Here is a 16,376-nt window from a genome sequence, read left to right as displayed (position 1 = left end):
AAGGTGCCGCATCAGTTGCAACCTGTGCAATCTCCTCTCCTATAATCCCAAACGCCATGCCAAAAACGAACCAAGTCCCTCGCTGAAGTCCATGCAGTCCTATGAGCTTACTTGTGCTCCTTTTCCTTCTCAAGACTGGCAGTCGACGCAATCTTCTGTGCTTCTTCATCTGCCTTCATCTCGCGGACCTTTGCCAGGACGACCTCGCGGAAGATGGCTCCCTTGGCAATCTTGCTCAAACTGCGTTTGTGTGTCACTCCCTTGTCTTCCGGCACCTTGAGTCCTGCTTCGAGGGGCTTTTCCTCTTGCTGTGCCAGTGCGTCTCCTGCCGCTTGTGTTGCGCCAGCGGGGACGTCTGCAGACTGTGGTGCTTCCTCCTCTTCGTCTTCTTGCATCCTGAGTGCTTCGATGCGGTTGGCGAGCTTGACCAATTCGATACCACGCTTCAGGCGCGCCTTGGTCATGTAGGCCTTGATCTCGGGCAACAAGTTGTGGTCGGTGGCACCCTTGCCGGCGATCCATGGGTTCTTGAGTGCTTCCTGTGATGCGTGTCAGCTTGTTGCAGAGACCGTCGTATTTCTCTCGACGTACGGCGCTCGTGGCTCTCTTCTCTGGCTTGGGCACCAACAAAGCCATGATGAAGTCCTTGGCCTCTTTACTGACGTCCTTCCAGTAGCGTTCGTGGAAGACGACTCTTCCATGCTTGGTCTCTTCGATCAGGTCGGTCAGGTTCTCGCTGCGGAATGGAGAGTAACCACAGAGAAGAGTGTAGGTGATGACACCGAGAGACCACATGTCGACGGGCTTGCTATGTCCTTTCTTGAGCATAACCTCGGGTGCTGCGTAGCCAAAGGATCCAGCCATGGTCTTGAGAACACCGTCGGGGCTGTCCAGATGCTTGGCAATGCCGAAGTCTGCGAGCACGAGAGTCGAGTCGTCGGCCTTGGTAAGGTAGAGGAGGTTCTCGGGCTTGAGGTCTGCGGAAGATGTCAGCGAGGCGGACTCAGCAGGTGGTGCACTTCTACTGACCACGGTGGACAACATCATTCTGGTGGAGGTAGTCGACGGCTTCCAAAACTTGTCTTATGGTGGCAGAAGCGTCCTTTTCTGTGAAGCGACCCTTTTCGCAGATGCGGTCGAACAGCTCTCCGCCGGTCGCAAGTTGTGTCACGATGTAGTACTTGTCCTGTTCACTCCTTGTCAGCATACGCTGCGGTGCTGCCGTGTGTCCCATCTCTTGTGCATCTTACTCTTGACTCGAACCAATCGAAGAACTTGACAATGTGGGGGTGTTGGAGGCGCTGGAGCATCTGCAGCTCATCGTACACCATCTGGTCGTTGCCTTTGACGTTCTTCTTCAGGATGATCTTGACGGCGCATTTTCCTAGGGGTGATTCTGCTTCTCTGACGATGCCGTAGGTTCCAGCCCCGAGCGTCTTGCCAAACTTGTACTTGGCTCTGGTGATGCGATGTCAGTGCGTGCCTTGCGGGTGGAGGAGAGGGTCTGGACGGACTTCTTGTCGTAGCTGTCGGGCTGGCCGTGCAGTTTGTTGAGCATGCTGGTGACTATACCGAATGCTTGATTAGAGAATGCTTGGAGAGGGTCTTGTAGGGAAGCGATAAAAGACAACAGGTTGAGAAGGTGTGCGATGGTATCGAGAACCAGGTGTGCGTCTGGCTGCCAGCGGATCGTATTGTGCTGGTGGCCTGCTTACATGCATCGCAGGGAAGGAGCTATCGGTAGTACTTACAACTCATGGTGGGCGTTTCGTCAGGCGCTTGCTATGTCGCTGCGTCTCGGTGTGGAAGTTGTGCGACGGCGGGACTTGACGATTTGCTTGTCGCTGGCTGTGAACTATCTCGGGGCAGACCAAAGACTCGACAGATGGATAGGAGGAAAAAAGGATGCAGCAATTAACATGTCGCGTATTCGTAAGTCCAGCCTTAGTTTACACTTCGCACGGCGGGCTGGAACCCGGCGTGGCAGTGCGTGGGGCAGAAGGACGCAAGCTCGGGGGCTGATCATGGTGAGCTTCATTGTCACGGCGGGCTGTGCTGAGTTTCAATAATGCTTTCAGCTATTTTCAAAACATAGCCGGGCTCTTGAGATAGATGAATTTTCTATTTCTGCGTGTATCTGCATGACTTTTTCGTATCGACACTCACCCCCTGGAGCACCACATCTCATGTTGGGCTCTGGATGTTTGTCGGAGGAAGGAGGGGTTCCTCGAAGGAACATGTGAACATGTGGAAGCTTCGGCCTCTCAGCTCTGACTTCGCGGAAGCATCAGGGTCTTCGATGTGCTTGGTTCTGCGTGCTTGGGACATGTCAATCCATCCACGACACGCTGTAGTGTTCATCCAACGGGGTTTGCGAGAAACAGATCGAGAGCCTCAACGTATCGCTGATGATCACCGCGCGGGGATCGCATCTTGGTAAAGTAGACAGCGTCTGTTCCTGCTCTCGTGCTGTGCGCGGGACATTGACGTCCAGCTCTGGGCGACTCAATGTCTTCGCCAACAAACTTGACTCCGAGTAGTACGTGAACTGCAGGTAGGTGCGATCAGAGGCAGGGCTCACAAGCACAAGCACAAGCACAAGCACAAGCCGACGCGTCTCGAGTCTCGCATGCTGCAAGTTCCAAGGAAGCTGCGATGCACGTCATACAGGTACAAGGGTTGGTGGGCCGTGTCTGACGTCTTGTTTCTGGGTAGCAAACAAAACCTGCGCCATTTGCATTCATTCATATGGCCAACGGAAGCCAGCATACATCCAAACCTCCATCCCTCTATCCTCCGAGATTCATCAGAGCCTGGTCCAACTGGGTAACCGCAACATTTCATCGCATAAGAAGACGCCATCATCAGCCAGAGTCTCCTCGTGGCCGTCATCGATCTCTGTCTGAGGAACGTCATATCACACTTGAGGAAGCGCCCGTCGTCAGTGAGCAAGTCGACATTGACGTCGAAACCTTTGTCCCGCAACTACCAGCTAAGGACACCCGTCGTGATCGCTCGGCTTCTGGAGCACATCTCGAGCTTCGACGTGCAGAGCTCAACAACGCCGAGTAGGAACGGACCGGTCGTCGGCTCGCACAAGACTACCAAAACCAGCTGGAAACCATCGAAGAAGAGGTTCAGGGAATTCTTGCCAGGATTCAGACAACCGTGAGAAATGGCCGTCAGCATGTACCTCGCAGCCCTAGCCGCGATCGTCGCCTCAATGGTGGGCGCCGTGTATCTCTTCGGTATACCCGTGCAGTGGAAGCGCGCCATGGAAGAGAAGGCTCTCGATACCATGGGAGAGAACAAGGCCTCCTATCTGGTCAAGGGTATGCATTACTTTTCCTCGATTCTGATCAGACATGTCATTGACACATCATCTCGCAGGCCAGATCAACAACCTTCCCGCATCCGATCAGAAGGACGTCAGCGAGATCAAGACAGGAGTCGGCAATCTCGCCGGAGGAGCTCTGCAGAACCCTCTGGGCAAGGAAGCGGGAGAGGCAGGAGACAAGCTGACTAGCCCCTTGACCGGTCGCTGAGCGAGGCGGATGTTGCTGCTATCTGCGCAAAAGCAAGTGGGTTGTTTCGCAATGATTGCTTTGAGAGTCCCAACTTGATCAGATACGTGTTTACCTATGAGACCTAATTAACAATGTACCATTGATCTCACATAATTCCGGAGGCCATTTTAAAGCTGTCTGTTCGTTCCTTTGACTGTGCTAATGCTGTCGTCCATCATATTGCTGCCCACAACTATGTATTCAGCTTTCACATGCATGGACCCTGTAAATTTGAACAGCGAATTTGTCGATCTTCAGCCTTGCACGCAACAAGCGTCTGTGAAGAAGACAACACCCTTTGCGTCACAACAAAAGTCACCATTTATCTCTGTGTTCTATCTTGCTCTAACAACGGCTCTATCGAACTGTCTCTCGCTGTTTCTTCAATACACACGAACCGAGCGCCGCCACAAAAGGCCGCCGCAACACTCCCGCCTTCTGGGCTTTGCTCCGCAACCACATTACCTGTGATCAACGAACATCACTTCACACTCGTCCGGCAAGATGATGAGCACCAAGAGACTCCAAAAGGTCTGTCTTCTGCATTATTACCAAACTTGATGTTTTCTAATCCTCGTGCAGGAGCTTCTCAAGATCCAAGGACAACTGGCTCCCGGAATCACTCTCGTAGCTGCAGACAACCTCAAGACATGGCTCATGGACATTCAAGTCATGGATGCCAACCCTATCTACCAAGGCGAAATCTACCGCTTGAAATTCGAGTTCAGCTCAAACTACCCGATAGGTATCTTGATGGTACTGTCGCATGCCTCTTTTCTCCGCTGACCCACACGCGCAGAGCCTCCCGAAGTTGTCTTTATCCGTCACCCTGAACGTCCTATTCCCATGCATCCTCACATCTACACGAACGGCATCATCTGTCTGGACCTTCTCGCTTCTCAAGGCTGGTCACCAGTGCAGAATGTGGAGAGTGTCTGCTTGAGCATTCAAAGCATGTTGACTGGCAACTCAAAGAACGAGCGTCCTCCCGGCGACGCTGAGTTTGTGAGAAGCAACCGTCTCCGCCCTCGCGACGTCGCCTTCCACTTCCATGACAATGAAGTTTGATGTTTATCTCGCATTTCAGCTCTGTTTGATGGCGCTTGAGAGGTTTATCATGTTTTCTTTTGTCACTATTGCATGGTTTGGCGTAAACAAGGCTACGGGTTTTTACGCGCCGGAAAGTCTTGTGGATGGCTTCAGGTTGCAATCGCAATCACTATAAAATGAAACTCTTTCGCGTCTTACTTTATTGCTACACTAGAGCTGTAACAGCTAAAGTTCTCTTATAGTTGTCTTATATAGCGTAACTTGAGATTTGTTTTTCTATGTCCGGCCGTCTTCTTATAAGCGAAAGTATGACAACCTCCCACTTAGACAAGAATCATCGCCTGCAAGCCTTGATAATGTTCTGCAGCTTATCATCACTGTTCTTAAAGACTGACCCAAGCGCTGCGACGTTTTCCGCGGTCATTCCACGCCTTAGCTTAGCGACATCGCCAATGCCATTACCGGTGCGTTCAACTTTAGCAATCGCGCCAACACCAAGCAACATGCCCAGAATATTAACAACAGCGGATTTCGGGTCTTGCACAGTATCGTAAAGCGCAAGTGCAGTATTACCAAGCTCGCTAGCAATAGTAATCGCGCGTGCAAGACTAACCAGCCCGAACGCTAATGCAACCTCCTCACCCACGACGGGAACGAACTAGAACGTGGAGTTAGCGGGAGTTCTGAATTTTAATGGGGAAAGCGTCACATACCATGAAAACTACGCTGACGATAAGTATGATGAAATCCTTGCGTCGCTGTTCTTCTCTCTTCTCATCCTTTTCCTCTTGGGCACCTTTGACCTTTGCTTGAGCCATACTATCAACTGCTTGCATCAACATAAAGACGGGCGTACTAAAAGCTTCTGCTGCATCCATGGGGGAACCGCCGATATAAGATCCGAGTGCGATCTCCATGTACGTTGCTTGCATGGAAAGTCGAAGGTCCGGTATGCTACCAAGACCTTTCGTAACCAGGTCCTTTGGGTTAGGCACAGAAATGTCGGGATTCTCGATTGGGAAGCCAGAGAAGCGATAATAGTATGAGGGATCCACCGGAGGACTATGGTCGATAAGAGCATGCTTAGCGGTTTTCTCGATTGTGTGTTCTCCCAGTACGATCCAGTCCGGCGCAAATCCAGCATCGACCAAGGCTGCATTATAGCCGTCTTCGTCTCTGAGAGTCATAAAAGCTTTCTCATAGCTCGAATACGAACCTTCATCAGTACATGGGACAGGCGTGCTCTTTTTTTTGTCTCTTCGACAGTCAAAGTCTGGTTAGTGGATGCAGTCAGTATTAGACACGTGAACGACTGTTAAGATTGTGTGGTACTTACAGCCCATTCCTCGACCTGGGTAAGGAAAGTCGCCTCCAGCGGTTTTATTCTCATCAAACATAAAGCTTGTATCCAGCACACTGGGTACCAGCTTTCTGATATATGTAACATAATATCCGAACTCTTCATCGTAGCCGTCATTGACCGAGGTGTAATTGTCGTATGCCGCATCAAGCATGGTGATCAATGTGTCCAGGGCATAAGCTGCAAGGCACTCTACCCGTAACCCATCGGAAGCTGCATTGAGATCGTCGAGAGTGTCGAACGCCAGATCGTAATCGCATGGGTTATTGTCCTCGGGTTCATAGTTATCATCATCGTCGTCGTCAGGATCGTCCGAACCAGAATCTGGTGGAGCAGTGCAGCCCGATGTACAGCCAGCTGATGCATCACACATCGTTCCACATTGGCCGTTATAACAGCAGGAACCCCCAGGCCACGATCCGCAGAAGATGTTGCCATGGCACCTTCCATCGACTGTCGTTTCATCCGGAATGATATTTTGAACGACTGTGAAAAAATGAGCGTCAACTTTTGCATATCAACAGAAGCTGGAATGCCTGCTCCTGGAGAGATTTGACGAAGCTGGAGAAGGGAGGAATCCGCTCGAGGTCACTTACGCTGCTCGAATTGGGCCTGATTCCACGATCCGGCTCGCGGGGAGGGAATAAAGGCTGTAAATCAAGAGATCAGTCATTGATACAAGTATGATGTAGACCATTGCATGTTTGCACCTACCGTCAGCATTGGCGCATGTCGGATCGTATCCAGGGAGCAAAGGGTCGCTACCACCATCACTCTCTCCACCAACCTTGACCCAGACAAAAGCATCGCATAGATCATCGTCTGTCTCACTGGTAGGACGAATTCCAAACCCGGCGCCCTTCACATTACACCAGTTGCCACCATAGGTACGCAGCCCTACACGCCCATTGCGGCTAGTGTCAACGATGGCGTGATTTGGCATACCGTTGACTGCAAGCTGCGCGCCGAGAAGGTGGATATATCGCTTCTCATCCTGCGCTTTGTTGTATTGTGCATCCTTGAAATTTTCGAATTCTCCTGGAACCATGGACCACGCATTCCAGTTCGAAACATTTGTTACAATACCTTTGCAAGATTTCGGCTTTCCAGCCGCTTTCCAAACATCGGCGATAACCTTAGCAGCAGGTGCTGTTGACTGTCAGCGATAAGTTCCAAGCTGAAAGGTTAGTAGTAAAACCTAGGAGTCGAAGTCCTAGACGATCTCGCACATACGAACACAAAGAGAAAATCAATGCTTACCAACATTCGGGTCCCACCCTAACCAGTTTCCATTGCCAGCATCAATGTACTGAACAACGTTCGGAAGATCGAATTGTTTGAGCGCATAGGCGATGCCATCTTTGTATTCCTGTACTGAAGCGGCACATCTCGGGTGAATCAAAGACGTGATCGCATTAGGGAGGGAATCGGGCTCTATCGCTAGAGCAATAGCAGTGTTTGGATTAGCGAGAAAGATCTCTCGGAGAGCTAGAAAGCAAGGGTATTAGCTGAAATTTTGTCAAGCTAAAGGCCTTCACAACACACGGTCGATGTACTCAGCCTTGTAACGGGCAAGTTCCCCAGTTTCATACTCCCCACCAGAAGCATCTCCACCACAGTCGCGACCTGGAAGATCGTAGATAACGAGACCGATGATATGCGTGCATGGAACGTCTTTGATCATAGCATCTATAGTCGGGATAACTGCCTTCTGGTCACTGTAAAGTCAAATAATCAGTATATCATCTCTAAGACTCAGATGATTAATACGAACATCCACATAAACGTTCCAACATCTCCAATCATGGCAGCCCTTCTGGCGAGGTCTGGATCCGCAATATTTCTGACTGATGCTGCGACTTTGGCAGCGTAGTATGGAGTGGCGTATAGTTGCCGGGTCTTGAAAGCATTGTCAGGGAGAGTAACAGGATTTGGACACGCTCTTGAATTGGCGGTCGCTGCTCGCGGGTGATTGTGCCGGTGGGCACCGTGGGCAGTGGCTCTTGCCTCCGAGATCGTGGCAAAGAGGATCCATGTGAGAAGCTTGAACGCCGAGATGACAGCCATCATACCGTACGAATAACCACGGCTGTATCTTTGCTGGTGAGAGACACTCAGGCACCCCAAAGAATTCGACTGATTGGACTTGCTCTGGATGAATTGATGGGAGACGTAACAGCAGCTGCAGCGCTCAATTATACTCACAAGGCCAAGGGCCGTGAAGCATTGTGGATCGTTTCAACTTGGTGAGAAGCGTGTCCCGGCCGTATCGATATTTTCAATTTACTGTGCCGTATGTGAATTTGCCAGGTGAGTCTCACCACGCCACGTAAGTAAGTAGAATGAGGTTGCAGTACGAGATGCTGCCCTTGATTGCATGCTTGCCTAATGACTCTTATTCTGCCCTTTACTATGATCACCTCGCTAGTAGATTGTTAGTCTCGACCTATCATCTAAGTCATATTTTTTCAAGATAAGCGGTTTCTCAGCATACTGCCCACCAGCGCCCAGGGCTAGATTCAGATTTTGACCAGATTTTGACGAAATGAACAAGGGAGTCTGACGGTCTATGGCAAAAGCACGTTCACTGGCTTCAATGAAATAAGCACTGCAGGATTTCATGTGGCTTGATTTAAGATTGTACAAGGAAAGCTTTAGGTCGGCTAGATTTGCGAGTAATAAGCGCGCCGCTTGCAATCAGACATTTGAACTCCTTGGCGCGTGACTTTTTCATGAGTTTCTGGGGTGGAGTCTCATCTCCACCCACTTGAGTCATTCGTTTTCCTTCGTCGATGCCCGTTCGACTTATTAACATCATCTATTGGCTGCAACTGTTGACACGCAGACGCATAGATGTGTGCGCTATGCATCAGCTCTGTAGAGAATTTGTTCATGTTTTGAAGAGTGTAAAAAGCACGCGGAGTATCTGCTAACCATGGTTAAAGCACCATATAGGCTGTTCACAGAGTGAGACAGACGTAAGGTCCAAGAATTGTCGAGACCCTGAAGGATGGCGCAAGAGCAACCGTCATACCCATGCTCTTGGTGAACCCCATGACAAGGTGGATATTACGAAAGCTCTGGAAGCACAGACCGACAATCCATTTCGAATCTATACATTAACACTAACAAACTGTGCCGCCTTCTGCCTAGAGAGGGACCCCTGCCGAGTACTTCATGGCTGTGCTATGAGCACAGTTCGATATTACTTCCGCTCGGTACGGCTAACTCGAACTCTGTCCAAACGAATGTGGCTCGCATAATCGCAGTGATTGAGATTGCTCGGACCGACAGCCGAGGCGGAACGTCCAACCCTGCCAAAATACACCGACAGTGCAATTGACAGACTCATCTCTTACGTCTGTTGTCAAAGAAATTTTGCGATCACCGTCGCGATGACCCCGAGGTGATTGTTCTTGCCGAGAAGATAATATCGGCGCTTCTTACGATGCTTGATTGATGCTTTGCAGTCTTGACTGGCTTGCCGCGTTTTGTCAAACCTCACGCCGTCTTTTGGAATATTTCTTACTAGAGGTTCAAAATCCCACAAGGGCATCAATTTCTTTATACTGATTATCATTCGCTACATGATCTCACTATTCCGACCATGATGGCAAAGATACCGCTATCTATGCCGTCAAGTTCATGTCCTGTACCAGCAATTCACCTAACAACGTTATTAACTTCTATCTGTCCGCGGCTCTACCTATTCGCGCTAAATCACGAATAGCTCTACACCTATATCTCTAATACTTGGTGAGCAGAAATACATACATCGGGGAGCTTAACAGAAAGATGTCTTTGCAGATAGAATACAGGAGTAGAAAAAGCAGATCGAAGGAAGAACAATCTAACACATGCCTCGAGGACGCAGCAGGCTTAGTAAACAATACTGAAAGGTCTCATATGAGATACGCTGCTCCTCATGCAGCTACGCACAAGGTGGCGACCGCAGTCGATTGACGAGAGAGGTAGCTATATCAATAACGGCCAGATGTGCGGGCTTAGTCTCGGGCTCAAATTTTTGGTATTTCTTAACCAAATCTCTTGCAGTCCTCTGGCCCTCTTTAAGATCGGGATTGGCCTGATATGTGGCTTCCCAGTCTATTTCGATGAGGTCGTCTACCACCTTTGTTCTGAAATCGATATTGGGATTGCTCTTTTTGATATCCGTGACCTTGTCGGGGGACAATTCGATCTTTCGAACCTTGACGACCTCCTCGAAGTAATAGGCGATTTTGTCAACTATGTCTTGTCCTTCGCTGCCGAGCGAGATTCTTGCTCGATCCGTGGCGTCAGCGACTTTCTCAGCCATCGAGGAGAAGGGCACAGTTGTAGATTTATCTCCATACATCTTCTCATTGTCGAACTGTCCGGTCAGAGCAGAATTTTGGTTAAAAGCTTTTGCCGCTTCGTCGCCAGGATTGTTGTTGTCGAAAGGTCCGCCAGAGTTGAGAATGCCATCCTGTTTAGCTCTTTCAAGTTGTATACCGGTTACAACCGCTTGCAAGAATTTTGCGAATGTACTGCAGTCCTTTCCTTTATAGCATGGGGCAGCTAAAGTATGAACATAAGTTGGGTCTTTGTTCTTAGCAAGCCATTCGAGACTATAAGCATAGTAGATCCCCACAGTCTGATATCCTTTGGCGCCTTTGCTGGCGCCGACGAGGCTGTTCAGAATTGAGAGCAAAACAAAGAGAGTGGAGGGTCTCATACTAACGACTGCTGTTCTGAAACGATGAGTAAACAGGACGCGATATTCGTCTTTCCTCTAGGACTCGCCTTGACTTTTGAACTCCAAATACCACTGGTCTCGTCGGCGCTAGCAGCCATAATCTCCACTACCAGAGTGCCTGATGTTTTATATAGCACAGCAAAGCTCAACGTATGCAATTTGCAGAAATTGCGACCCAGGATCCTCTTCACCCTGCGTCGCGACTTGTCGATGATTATACACTCCACTGTACTGTCGCTATGCGTGCCTCTTCGTAATCTTGGCAGAATGTTCGCGCAATACTTTGCGGAGACACATATCCAGGGTCTGTACCTGGGCCGTGCTTGTGGCTTGGAAAGGTAAGTCAAACAACTCCTCGGATACAGTCTATTCCGGCTCAAATACCCTCGGAGGGGGGCCACATGGAGGCCCACATGGAGGCCCACACGGAGGCCCATAGAAAGGCTGTTTCGAACGGTTGAGACCTCAACACGAAGAACTTAGCGCTGACGATTCCATTGATGCAAAGAGATATGCTTCTGGTGACGGGAAGACGGATGATACCAGTGCTCTCAACATGATTTCTGCGGTAGCAGCATCGGAAGGTCTCATCGTCTTCTACATGACTGACGGTACGTATATCGTCACAGACACTGTGCAGATTTTATCTGTTGCAAAAGCGGTCGGCGAATGCTGTTCTCAAATTCTGGCGAGCGGCGACAAGTTCAAGGATATGAAGAATTCACATGTCGTGGTTCGAGTAGACTCTGACGGCGGAGAGACCGGAACAGTCGAAATTCAGGACCTCTTGTTTACCGTTCGAGGAGCTACTGCTGGTGCGGTCTTAGTCGAATGGAACATGCACAGCTCCTCTCCTGGAGCTGCTGCCATGTGGGACATTCATTTCCGAGTCGGAGGCGCTGTGGGATCTGAGCTGCAGAAGGGCGACTGTCCGACAGCTTCCTAGACCTCCAGTTGTATGTCTCCTCCACTGCTTCACCTCACCTCAGCCTCATCAGTATATTTAGAAAAAATGTGGGCTTGGGTTGCCGAATACGACATGGACGACGTGGGCCTGACGCAGATCCATGTGTTCTCAGCACGCAGTAGCTTGATCGAAAGTCAAGGGCCAAGCTGGTTCTATGGTACCGCATCGGGATACAGCGTGTTGTATTAGTAACATTTGTATGGTGCTCAAGACATCTTCACCTGTAAGAGGTGAGGCTTCAATGTTACAGTAGAATCAGTGCCGTAGCCTTAGTGGCCCCATGAGTGGCTATGGCAGAAGAAGAGAAGATTCTAATCGGTAGAGAAGAACTCCATGGCTCGGAGCTGAAGACGCAAATTAACATCATTGTGTCTGGAAATCCAAGCTTGTGATACGAGTACCCTACGTAAGATACTGCGTGGTTAGTGGTCGGTCAGAATGATCAGCTCGAGGATCTCACCGCTTTGCACAAATCATCCTTTCTTTCACCAATGCCAGACTTGCAGAATTGAGACTTGGAGTACGCAATTAAATTTGGGAGAAAAGACTGTTCAACTATGAAGTTCCGAGTTCCATCCAAGGTAAACTAGGAAAATCTCCAAGATTGTACTCGTCTACGTTAAATTCATAGAAACCCAAAGGACAGTTCATTAAGTTCCGTTCGTGATCCTTTTGTTCTTTTACCACCTGTCCCCTAACCTTTGTTGCTTCTTCCAAGCCCATCGGCCAGTTGTCGGTGTACGAGTCGATGTGGTCAAGAATTTCACGCGGTACGGCCACGTTTCTAGGTAGGGCTGCCGCCAGAGCTTGCTCTGCCCACCAAACATGATTTTGTGGAGGTACGTTTCTGGTCGAGCAGATACGATAGTTAGGATCCACAAGAGATAAGGTGAGGAAAGTTCGACGACCGGGTCTGGTCTTGTCGACAAGCTCGAATGGCGTGATACGATGATGAAGTACATTCGGCCAAGCGAGAAGTCGACCTACGGGAAGATTAACAGATCCTAGCCTTTGCAACGAAGGAGGCGTTTCAAGAGATCCTCCAAGTATCTGTTGTTTGTAAGGTACGTCAAAGACTTGCAGGAAAGCTTTAAGATCATGTTCGTGGTCGAATGTATCTGGGTCCAGCCTTGTTTCTTGGCGGAAATCGATGCGAGGCTCCGATGTGTTCTCCTCCTCAAGAATGTACACAGAGTTGGCGACAATATGCTCATTGTGTAAGCCTTCGATGTGCCAGTCGCTACCTGGAAACCTAGGTTCGCTAGGGTTCAGTTCGATCCTGTCTATCTTGACTATGACTTGCAACCCCTTCTGCTGGAAAGCCTCGTGGAGAGCAACCCTATATGCTTTATGGGGAATCTGCGCTGTTTTCTCCTCTACAACCGGTTGGTGGTCCGTAGGCTTTCTTTTTACGATGGCTTCCCATGCTTGTCCGGCTTTCCACTGCTGATAGGTGTACGCGGTACCGGGCTCAGGATGCACAAAGTGATAAAGGCGAAAGTACTTGCCACGCACTGGGCGGGCTAAGTCCTTCCCAGATCTACACCAGGCATCCCAATCGTCAGGCATGCCGTATTCCAGCCAAGGATAATCCACTTCGTCGTCCGAGGAATCGTATGGGAAGTCGTCAGGCTGAGCACAGTATGCCTTGGCGTCTTCAATCGCAGCATAGTAAGATTCACTCCCAGGATGCTTTCCTGCTTCAGTAAAGCGGTCGAAGTCAGGGCTAGGCGGCCCATATGAGACGCCGTACGTCTTGATGCGTGTCGGAAAGTGCCCACAACCTTGTTTGATCAAGACGTCATTCCAAGGCTCGATAGATGTCGAAATAAGTCTCTCGATAGCATGATATAGACCATGGTTCCGAGGATGCAGACCGTTGATGTATGAGGTGATGCGAACGCCTTTGCTGGGTTCCTCTAAGAAGTCTACTTCGCAAGGCAACCGCTGGAAATTTGTCGACCATGACGGTCCTCTTTGACGGTGCATCTTCCACCTAGAAGCGGCTGCAAGAGTCGTACGATGAAGGAGATGATAGCCTTCGACAGGTATATTTGGAGCTATATTACACTTGCTTAGTTGCTGGAACATGTCGTTAAGGGGAACCAGTCCCCCTTTAGCCAAGACTCTTGACTTGCCGTATACGAGGGGATACAGGAAAGGATCAACGAGCCTGTGTGTTTGTTGGGGAGTACCAGACAAGGAATCGAGGATGGTTGTATCGGAGTGGGATGATGGCTCCAAGATTGAAAGCTCATCTTTAATGACGGTCCATGTCTCCTCATCCACCTTAAGATTTGACTTGCAAATGACAACTCCAGTGTTGTAGACCAAGATACGACCAGTACTTTGGTAGAAACGAGCCTTGTCTTGCAACTCTAAGAGACACCAGTCCCACGCTTTTGGACTGATTAGATGGCTACGCATTGCTTCTTGGCCTAACTGCAAGACAATCGTGTCGTCGAAGACATCTGTCGACCATGTAGGTTTGTCGGTGATGTTGTCCATCAAGCAAAGCATGGCAAGCTCCCGGGCTGTGATGTTTGGCTCCTGGAACCACTCGCGTACGCCATGAGTGAATCGATCCTCAGGATGTAGTTCGTGCTCTAAGGGGAACCCAAACCCAGGCACAGCGAGTGGACCACAGCCGCTGTTATCGAAGCGGGGTGGGTCGGCGAACGGCGGGGCCATGGTTTAGTCCTCTGGCCTTTGTGTGTGCGTGTGTGTGTGTGTGTGTGTGTGTGTGTGTGTTGGCGAAGGTTGAATTGATGAGAGAAGTGGAAAGAATTAACGCTAGCATTTCGCAATAAAGACGACCGTGGCCAGGACACTAATACAGTAAATTAGTTCTTCGCTAAAGCTTCAGACACTCACAGGGGTGGTTTCGTGTCTGAAGCGTAGCGCAGAACTAAGTTATTAGTGCCTTGGCCACGATAACCCCAACTGCGAAAATCTCCTTTCGCCCTAAGCCCTTCTTAACACGTACATACTAAAAGACTACACGCCCCTAAAAAACCCTAACCCTAAAAACCCTAGGCAGGACGAAGGAGGGACACAAATAGTGTTCTACATCACAGTCCTTGATGAGCGAGCCTCTAAGCAGAATCATTCTCTCGGCTCACCCTCAAATTGGTGTGACTCTTACACTGATTGGTCATCTTCAAGCGTTACTCACATTGTTCATAACCCTCATTGGCTGCGACACACTTGGCGCTCGATTCTTACTCCCTGACTTCACAACTCGTTCTTCCCTCGCACGATCTTCGACCTGACAAGTCGCATCGCCCTCTCGTTCAGGCGGCATGCCCTGAGCCTCCACACACCTTGCATTCGAATCCATACATCACCTCCTCAGCACGGCAAAGTTGATTCGCATCGACGTAGGCCTAGCTAGTCCTGATTGCGCGGCAGAGCTCCGTTTCTACCTGTGCAACTCTTTCTTGCATCCGCTTGACTGAGCTTTGCGGGCAGATGACCTAGCTAGTCCCGAGTTGTGTAGTCCCACTTTGTCGGTGGGTGTTGGCCTAGCTAGTCCGATTACACGGCAGAGCCCCGCCTTGGTCGCTCTGCAATCTGTCTTTCTCTTCGGCTCGACCAAAACGCGACAGTCTCAGACACGCGACTTGAGTCAATGCCGCTCGGCAGGATCAACCGCGAAGCCTGGGTGGGAGGGTACTGCACTCGCTATTACAATCGCAGTGTAGGGCAACGGTAATGCTTGTCATGTCAATCTTCTCCCCTTACCCAGACTCCTTTCCTTCCGACTCTTCCTCGAGCTGACATGCTGCGCCAATCAAGGTTCTCTCTCTACGACCTCTCCGCTCACCACCGTCGCCACCACCATGAAGTCTACCACGACTAAGCTCAGGCTTGATGGCACGACAGATGAGCTGCCCATGATACTTTGCGATCGCTTTACCTGGATCATTGCCGAAAACCAGGTCGGTGTGAGCTGGCGCGAGTCCTAACTTGACGCGAAGACGGACGGGGACGACGACTACGACGACTATAACCACAAGCATCGACAACATCTGGGGGATCCTTCACCGGTCAACGCTCACGACTGCCCACTGAATCTTTAGCTAGGCGTGTCCAAGACCAGCTAAGATCTCTTGGTACTCTTGACACTGTCAGTCCGGCTTGGAGAGAGAGGTAACAAAGCCCGACGCATGTTTCTGCTGGTCCCAGTTGAGTCGCTCGCCTTAGGAGATTCGGTTGCCGATTTCCAGCCACTTGCCCTCGATCAGGTTCCCGAAAGTCTGTTCGAACGGCCACACGACACGCGCTCTGCCCACTGCAACGGCTTCCTACATTTTGGCCTTTCCCTTAACCCAGCCCGCAAGTCTACAGTCATCATGCCCTGTCAAGTCTACGTCGGTCGAGCCGGTAGCACTGCCTTGTCCATCTTAGACCCTCTCAGAGTCTCCAAGTCTTGACATTTTCCTTAAGTTCAACTCGTACACCTAGCAAGAATTGTCGAGCCTGTACAGCACCGTGACAGACAAGAATGGCCGTTTCATCTCCTACACTACTCCCGTCGTCGATACACAAGGCATGTATCCCGGTGGCAGCGATGTTGCCTTCGACCTGTAGGAGGCCTAAGGTTAGGTCCGGTCAGACAAGTCGCACAAACGCAGAGCGTCGGATCATCTAGAGATTCCTCCTCGATATCTCCCTCGTCAATTCGCAATTGACCCT

At 50.2% G+C, this 16,376-nt stretch overlaps 8 protein-coding genes across 8 annotated transcripts; 3 read left to right on the top strand and 5 right to left on the bottom strand.

The window, feature by feature from the left end:
- Positions 1–107: 107 nt before the first annotated feature.
- Positions 108–1,558, bottom strand: AUEXF2481DRAFT_71432 (uncharacterized protein; the record flags this gene model as incomplete). The annotated part of the gene is made up of 5 exons (XM_013483426.1): positions 108–539; positions 592–977; positions 1,030–1,186; positions 1,251–1,458; positions 1,515–1,558. 5 exons carry the CDS (start codon positions 1,556–1,558, stop codon positions 108–110), a joined length of 1,227 nt encoding a protein of 408 aa, XP_013338880.1.
- A 772-nt stretch (positions 1,559–2,330) lies between these two features.
- AUEXF2481DRAFT_45135 (uncharacterized protein) lies at positions 2,331–2,766 on the bottom strand. Its single transcript, XM_013483413.1, has 2 exons — positions 2,716–2,766; positions 2,331–2,554 (listed from the first exon to the last, which is right to left on the bottom strand). Exons 1-2 carry the CDS (start codon positions 2,732–2,734, stop codon positions 2,358–2,360), a joined length of 216 nt encoding a protein of 71 aa, XP_013338867.1. The 5' UTR covers positions 2,735–2,766; the 3' UTR covers positions 2,331–2,357.
- Positions 2,752–3,677, top strand: AUEXF2481DRAFT_45134 (uncharacterized protein). The gene is made up of 2 exons (XM_013483412.1): positions 2,752–3,332; positions 3,391–3,677. Exons 1-2 carry the CDS (start codon positions 3,176–3,178, stop codon positions 3,543–3,545), a joined length of 312 nt encoding a protein of 103 aa, XP_013338866.1. The 5' UTR covers positions 2,752–3,175; the 3' UTR covers positions 3,546–3,677.
- Positions 3,678–3,840: 163 nt separating this feature from the next.
- AUEXF2481DRAFT_45133 (uncharacterized protein) lies at positions 3,841–4,884 on the top strand. Its single transcript, XM_013483411.1, has 3 exons — positions 3,841–4,097; positions 4,149–4,311; positions 4,366–4,884. Exons 1-3 carry the CDS (start codon positions 4,071–4,073, stop codon positions 4,632–4,634), a joined length of 459 nt encoding a protein of 152 aa, XP_013338865.1. The 5' UTR covers positions 3,841–4,070; the 3' UTR covers positions 4,635–4,884.
- A 1,680-nt stretch (positions 4,885–6,564) lies between these two features.
- On the bottom strand, positions 6,565–8,043 carry AUEXF2481DRAFT_71443 (glycoside hydrolase family 6 protein; the record flags this gene model as incomplete). The annotated part of the gene is made up of 5 exons (XM_013483428.1): positions 6,565–6,626; positions 6,691–7,125; positions 7,237–7,464; positions 7,522–7,694; positions 7,751–8,043. 5 exons carry the CDS (start codon positions 8,041–8,043, stop codon positions 6,565–6,567), a joined length of 1,191 nt encoding a protein of 396 aa, XP_013338882.1.
- A 1,715-nt stretch (positions 8,044–9,758) lies between these two features.
- AUEXF2481DRAFT_92998 (uncharacterized protein) lies at positions 9,759–10,955 on the bottom strand. Its single transcript, XM_013483432.1, has 2 exons — positions 10,759–10,955; positions 9,759–10,701 (listed from the first exon to the last, which is right to left on the bottom strand). Exon 2 carries the CDS (start codon positions 10,688–10,690, stop codon positions 9,908–9,910), a length of 783 nt encoding a protein of 260 aa, XP_013338886.1. The 5' UTR covers positions 10,691–10,701; positions 10,759–10,955; the 3' UTR covers positions 9,759–9,907.
- A 312-nt stretch (positions 10,956–11,267) lies between these two features.
- AUEXF2481DRAFT_34001 (glycoside hydrolase family 55 protein) lies at positions 11,268–11,657 on the top strand (the record flags this gene model as incomplete). Its single annotated transcript, XM_013483407.1, has 1 exon — positions 11,268–11,657. The coding sequence occupies one exon, from the start codon at positions 11,268–11,270 to the stop codon at positions 11,655–11,657; it is 390 nt and encodes a 129-aa protein (XP_013338861.1).
- A 535-nt stretch (positions 11,658–12,192) lies between these two features.
- On the bottom strand, positions 12,193–14,460 carry AUEXF2481DRAFT_45131 (uncharacterized protein). Its single transcript, XM_013483410.1, has one exon. The coding sequence runs from the start codon at positions 14,367–14,369 to the stop codon at positions 12,234–12,236; it is 2,136 nt and encodes a 711-aa protein (XP_013338864.1). The 5' UTR covers positions 14,370–14,460; the 3' UTR covers positions 12,193–12,233.
- Positions 14,461–16,376: the final 1,916 nt, after the last annotated feature.

This window comes from Aureobasidium subglaciale (genome assembly GCF_000721755.1).
Source record: "Aureobasidium subglaciale EXF-2481 unplaced genomic scaffold scaffold_43, whole genome shotgun sequence".
NCBI lineage: Eukaryota > Fungi > Ascomycota > Dothideomycetes > Dothideales > Saccotheciaceae > Aureobasidium > Aureobasidium subglaciale.
This window is presented reverse-complemented; position numbering and strand designations above follow the sequence as displayed.